Source organism: Pinus tabuliformis, chromosome 7 (assembly GCF_031772625.1).
Source record: "Pinus tabuliformis cultivar Carrire ecotype Pingquan chromosome 7, CPIR1, whole genome shotgun sequence".
In the NCBI taxonomy this organism is placed as follows: domain Eukaryota; kingdom Viridiplantae; phylum Streptophyta; class Pinopsida; order Pinales; family Pinaceae; genus Pinus; species Pinus tabuliformis.
The window spans coordinates 2048277494-2048284295 of NC_142293.1; the positions used below are offsets into that span (position 1 = coordinate 2048277494).

General features: G+C 35.5%; 1 protein-coding gene across 1 annotated transcript; it reads left to right on the plus strand.

Annotated features, from left to right (window-relative positions):
* Positions 1–2194: 2194 nt before the first annotated feature.
* LOC149256741 (uncharacterized) lies at positions 2195–5492 on the plus strand. Its single transcript, XM_089457498.1, has 2 exons — positions 2195–4874; positions 4982–5492. The coding sequence occupies exons 1-2, from the start codon at positions 2708–2710 to the stop codon at positions 5428–5430; spliced, it is 2616 nt and encodes an 871-aa protein (XP_089313624.1). The 5' UTR covers positions 2195–2707; the 3' UTR covers positions 5431–5492.
* The last annotated feature ends 1310 nt before the right edge of the window (positions 5493–6802 follow it).

The window sequence follows — 6802 nt, forward strand, 5'->3', positions numbered from 1 at the left end:
TGTGTCAATTCTAAATTCCCTGCTTGTTCTCTTCTTATTTCTTCAAACTCTTCTCATGTGCTTCTCTGACAAATTCACCAAAATTCTTTCTTCCCTAGTTTCTCCTTCTGGTAGAACTACTTTCAGAATCTTGCACAACTACCCTAACATCTGATCATTGTCGACAATATGCAAGAATAGTCTGAACCATTCCTCAATCGGGTGGGAAACAATGGGTTGCCAATTCTGGCAATTTGACCTTCTAGGATTCTGCAACTTTGATGCTTCCTTATAGTATTGCTTTTGCTATCCAGGGTCATATGATCGCTTTGGGGAAGCTACCCGAACAATCAGGGGGTTGGTTTGGCGCACCCTGGTTAGCCCTCGTCTTCTTTCCACCCCTGGTGACTATGTTTATGTTGGACAGTGGAATTATTTCAGTATTCATCTGTTTTGCATTGATCAAGTTAATCCTTTGTTGCTTGGTTCGCTCTTCCCATCTCACAATCAACTCGGACAATCCTCTCTTACATGTGCATTAACCCGACAGTGAGAGCACCAAGGTCTTCTTGGAAGAGGACAATCCTTGGCGACGTTTCCTTCTTGATTGCAGTTGTAAGATCACACAGGTCCCTTTCCCCCTGTTCTTCCTCCTCTCATTCCTCCTCCTCCTCATTGAAATCCTCCTACCATGGATGTCAAGGCCTGACCCACACACAAGAGATTCCTTCTATCATTTTCTCTCTCTTCCTAGACTTTAAATCATTATTTTAAATTTAAAATAGACGTATTGGAATATTGTTAAACATTAAATAATTTGTCATATCCACACCATGTGAGGAAGCAACATGTACCCTCTTTTAGATCATCATTTGCAAGCACAACACTTGGACATTCATCCTTCTTGTCTCATAATATCTAGATTCTCCGACACATTCTTCTTATAATTCCTCAAATATTCATTTGAATGTAATTTATGGCTAATGCACGTATGTGAAATACCTATGATCAATCATAATCATTAGCCACCTATTGGAAACTCGCTATTAGAAACTATATATTTCATTTTATCAAAGAAAAGTTTTCTTAGTGTGTTTGAGTTTTAACATTGTCAAAAGGTCGAAGGGTTAGAGTGTTTAGATCTTAATTTTTCTCTAAACATTTCCAAAAATAAAAACAAAATATTTTCTATTTTAATTATAAATTAAGCATAAAAAAATATAATACTTTTCCTTCTAATTATACACCAAACTTATTTATTACCATAAATATTACAAGAAATAAATATTATTAAACCAAAACTTTAATGGAAGAAAACAAAAACACATACCAAAAAAACTAAAATAAATAACTAAAACGGTCCTTTTGGCCTAAATTAGGTTTTACTTTGTCTTATTATCTTAATAAAATCAGAAAGGAATGTGAAAGTAGTCATTTTTTTAATAGAATCATAAATATTTTTTATAAAGCCGTATTATCATTTCTATAATAAAACTTTTATATATGATTTTTATTAATATTTTTTAATTTATTTAAATACAACATTTAAACTTATATAGCAATTTCTATAACGGAATGTGATAAAAAAAAGGTAATTCGTTACTTTTATTTCGTTAAAAAAAGGGCATTTCGTCACCAAATGATAAGGAGAAAGATTTTTTATTAATTGGATGGACTTTCGTTTACTGAGAGGCAAGGAGAAATATTTATGATTAATTTTATAGACCTTTATTTGTTAGATTTTTTATTAATTGGATGGACATTTTACTTTCGTTTACTGAGAGGCAAGGAGAGATTTATGATTAATTTTATTGACTTTTTTATTTATTTTAGGGTGTGTTAGATTTTTTCCAATTTATTTTGCCGTACATTGAAGTAATATTTATTCAATTTATTCAAACTTCAAATAGAAGAAAGCTTTAATTTGCCTTTTGCGTTACGCCAGGGGTATGCAACTAATGCTAATTTTATTGAAATGTGATATTCTTTTCTTACTTCTGTGGAAAGGTCAAACTTCAAATTTTGGCCTTAATTTATGTAAGTGCGCTCTTCTTTTCGGAAAATTAACCGACCGGAACATCTCGAAAAGAATGCAGCAGCAGCTATATAGCTACTACATTACCAAACTCCATTTTCTCATCAGAAACCATTCTTTCTGTCACGCAAGAGATGCAGATTACCAGAATGCTTCTCCTCGCCGCCCTTTCTTTCATTCTCTTTCTCAATCCTCCTTTTGTCTTTTCCACACCCATCGCCCATTTCCCTCACCATCCTCCTCGTCTCACCAATGCTTCCGATCAACACGCTCTGCTTGCATTCAAGTCTGCAATCACATATGATCCCTCCCACTCCTTAGCCACCTCTTGGATGCCAAACGTTTCATTCTGCCAGTGGAGGGGCATCATATGCAGCAGGCGCAGACAGAGAGTCGTTTCCCTCAATCTTTCAAGCATGGCATTAGAAGGTACAATCTCTCCCCTTCTCGCCAATCTCTCCTTTCTTAGAGTACTCAGCCTTCGCAATAACAGTTTCCACGGTCAAATTCCCTATCAATTGGGAACCCTCTCTCGCTTAAAGATGCTTCGCCTGTCTCGGAATCAACTCCAGGGTTCCATTCCGCCCACTCTCGGTAGCTGCCACAGTTTACGGAACTTGACTCTCTCCTATAACAATCTGACAGGAAACATTCCCCCACAACTATGTGTTCTCCCGAAGCTACTGACCGACCATGGCCTTGGGAGTTAACAATTTGACGGGAACAATCCCGGACTGCTTGGGAAACATATCCTCTTTGCAGTACTTAGATTTAGGTGGCAACAACCTTCACGGCAGTGTCCCTTCCGAATTGGGTATGCTAAGCCAGCTCATCCTTCTTTATCTGTTTGATAACCATCTGACGGGACGCATTCCGTCTTCGTTGTCCAACTGCACCAATCTTGAAGCATTGGATATAAGTGGTAACCAATTAGTTGGCCACATTCCGTCGGAGTTGTGTACCAAGAAGACCGCCCAGTTAAAGCACCTCTTTCTGGGTGGTAATCAGCTAAGTGGCAGCGTTCCTTCATCCCTCTTCAATTGTACCAAGTTACAAACGGTTGCCTTAGACGACAACCAGCTCAATGGAATAGTGCCTATGGAGTTGGGTAAATTGACACATCTCGAGCGGCTTTTCTTGGACGGCAATTACCTTATTAGCGGCAACACCACGAGATGCCCGATTCTTACCGCTCTTAGTAACTGTTCCGATCTACAACACGTAGACTTGTCTGATAATAGCTTCACTGGGCAATTGCCGTTTTCTATAGGCCATCTCTCTACAAAACTCAATTTCTTAAACTTGAGTATCAACGAATTAGCTGGAGAAATACCTCATGCTATTGGAAATTTAAGTAGCTTAACCTTCCTTAGTTTAGGAGGTAATTCTTTTACAGGGTCAATCCCATCTTCAGTTATTATGCTTCAGAAGTTGGAGAGGTTATATATGGATTCCAATAATTTACAAGGGAACATCCCAATGGAAATTGGGCAGCTAAAGGGTTTAGGTCTCTTGTATATTTTTGGAAATAATTTGTCTGGAAAAATCCCTGATTCTATTGCTAACCTCCAACAATTAAGATATTTAGATCTTAATCATAACATACCTGCAATTTTAGGGAAATGTGTGAACTTACTACTGCTAGATCTATCATACAACAAGCTTAGTGGGCACATACCTGAAGAGCTTGCAGGCCTTGCAAATTTAGCCTTCTATTTCAACTTGTCAAACAATTTATTAAGCGGCCATGTACCTTTAGAACTAGGAAAGTTCGATAAGCTTCAAGCCATAGATATTTCGGCAAATCAAATAACTGGCTATATTCCAAGTATCGTCGGAAGCTGCAAAGAAGTAGCATATCTGAATCTTTCTTACAATGCACTTGAAGGTCCAATTCCAGTGTCAATCAATGAACTTCTAAGTCTTCAAGACCTAGATCTCTCCTCCAACAATTTGTCAGGTGGAATACCTATATCACTAGCAAATCTCACAATGCTCCACTTGAATTTTTCTTTTAACAAGTTGTCAGGGGAAGTCCCTAAAAAAAGAGTTTTCAAAAAGATTGGCGCCACAGCATTTATGGGAAATCTTGGTCTATGTGGACCTTGGGTAAATCTACCACCGTGCCATGCTCATAAACATAAAAGTGTTTTGAATCTCAAAAGAGTTATCATACCGGTTGTTGTTGTAGCAATTGTTGTATTGTGTTTGTTTCTTGCAATATTGTGGAGAAAGAATTGTAGGAGAAATATTCAGAGAAAGACTGGTCCATCATTGAATGAGGGGCATCGAAGAATCTCCTATGCAGAGCTCGTCATTGCAACAAATGAATTTAGTGATGCAAACTTGTTAGGAATTGGTAGTTTTGGAAAAGTGTACAAAGGGATTTTGAATGATGGCACAATGGTTGCTGTCAAGCTTCTCAATCTACAAAATGAAGGGGCTCAAAAGAGTTTTGATAGAGAATGCAAAGTCTTGGGTACAGTTAGACACCGGAATTTGATTCGGGTCATAACTTGCTATTCAGATCTCCAAATCAAAGCTTTGATATTTCCATTAATGCCAAAAGGAAGCCTAGAAAAGTGGTTATATCCTGATGATAGAGAACAAAGTTGTTTGAATTTGATTCAAAGGTTGAATATAACAATAGATATCGCCCAAGGCATGACATATCTCCATCATCATTGCTTTGTTCAAGTGATTCATTGTGATTTGAAACCCAACAATGTGTTGTTGGGTGAAGATATGACTGCATATTTAATAGACTTTGGCATTGCTACTATATGTTTTGCAAATAATGAAGATGGAGCTCTCACTTCCACAAATGCACTCAAAGGATCTACCGGGTACATTCCTCCAGGTATTATTTAAACTATATCCCATATGAAGCAATCTTATGATTTTCTTATGTTTACTAAACATTTTCAATTAAATTAAAAAACTTAAGATGAGGATCTATGAATGCAGAATATGGAGTGGGAGGACAAGTTACAACCAAAGGCGATGTTTATAGCTATGGAATAGTGCTATTGGAAATGCTCACTAGAAAGAAGCCCACCCATGACATGTTTGTAGAAGGAATGACATTGCACAAATGGGTGGGTAGTAGTTTTCCAAACCAAGTACAAGAAGTGGTGGACATGAGTTTATTAACGAGGACTAGTATATGCATTGAAGAAGATAAAGATCTCAATTGTCTCAGTGGACTGATAAATGTGGGTTTGCTTTGCACAAATGAATCTCCTCAAGGACGACCTACAATGATGGGCATCCTAGGCACATTGCAAAACATCAAAGACACTTTTTTGAGCACTACTTCCATTCCCAAATTCCAATCAAATCTAACAAATTTGTTGGGTAGTACAAGTGCTACTATCAACAACATTTGTGAAGGTCAAAGTTCTTCCACATCTTAGTCTATTGCAACAAAGTAGTGGTTATATGCTTCTTTGTACATAAATCTTTGTTGTTGATTGCATATAAATGTTTTATAATTGATTGCATGTAAATGTAAACAATACAGTTATATCTACTCATGAGTGGTGTTTTGGAAATGTGTTTATGATTATAGTTTATTATTCTATCTTTAAAAAACAATTATATTCAATATCCTTTACATCTATATGAATGTGTGACACTCTTCTGGTACTAAATGCAAGAAGAATTTTGTATTTGTTATGTTTTTTAGTTTTTATACCACTATTTCCGAGTAAGAGTAGAAAAGTCTATCTTTCACTTTTAAAACTTGTCATAACCAACATAAAAATTGATACTATGATCTAATTTAAAGGAACAAGAAAAGTTAATTAACACACATCTTTAACAATTCAAACAAGCTTTAACTTTAAGTAATCATAGTTCACAAATTTTATCTTGCCCCATCTTGAGAACTTGATTGTCATAACAGCTACCAGGAAAACATATAGCTTTTCTATCTTTAAATAAATTACTAAATCTCATTTCTTTTAAGAAGTCAGGATTTTGTACCTAAAGGCATGGTGTAGAAGTCAGGATTCTGTAGCTAAATGTTGCGATGATGTTTACAACAACAAGAGTTTTGAGTTTTTCAGAGGAGCATCTTTTAAATGCAATTTCCAACCTTCACTTCCCCTTAGGTCCATTTCGTTTTTCTTGAAACAGATTCTATTAGTTATTGGTGGTTATTGAAACGACTTGTTATTGAAAGCAGATTGTACAGCAAGTAGATTTTAGATCAAATTTGATCTCAAATTCTCTGAGAAAAGCATGATGGAGTTGTCAAGATTTTCGACATCACTTATCCCACTCAAAAGCCCACCTGTGAAATCTCACTAGAACTTGCTGAAAGGATTGGAAAACTTGCAGTGGTGGAGCATGATTCTTCCCTTCTGACTATGTTCATCCAACTTCCAGAGAGCCTGTGCATGCGTATTAATTGAAGCAATACACATAACATATTTGTGATTTCTTCATTATAAACAATCTGGGGGAAGCACGAGGAAAAACTAAGCATAAATGTGAAGCTCGTTGCTTTGCTTTAGAGATTGAAGAAAAAATAAGCACGAATGATCCTAAAGATAGATAAGAGATAAAATGATAATAAATAAAGAAGAGATAAAGTAAATAACACAGTAATATAAATAAAAGGTTAAAAAAAGTTACATCAAAATACCTATTTATTTTAAAATAAATTTAAATAATTTTAAAGGGGTGAAATTAATAATAATAATATTTAAAAATGAACTAAATTATAATTTTAGTTTAAATTATTATTAATTATAAATAAATTTTATATTCACAAAAAAAAAT

What these genes read in the sequence shown, in the direction of transcription:
- LOC149256741 (XM_089457498.1), top strand. Translation starts at nt 2,708, where the DNA reads ATGGCCTTGGGAGTTAACAATTTGACGGGAACAATCCCGGACTGCTTG. An exon ending in TACCGGGTACATTCCTCCAG is followed by an intron (nt 4,875 to 4,981) that starts GTATTATTTAAA and finishes CTATGAATGCAG; the next exon opens with AATATGGAGTGGGAGGACAA.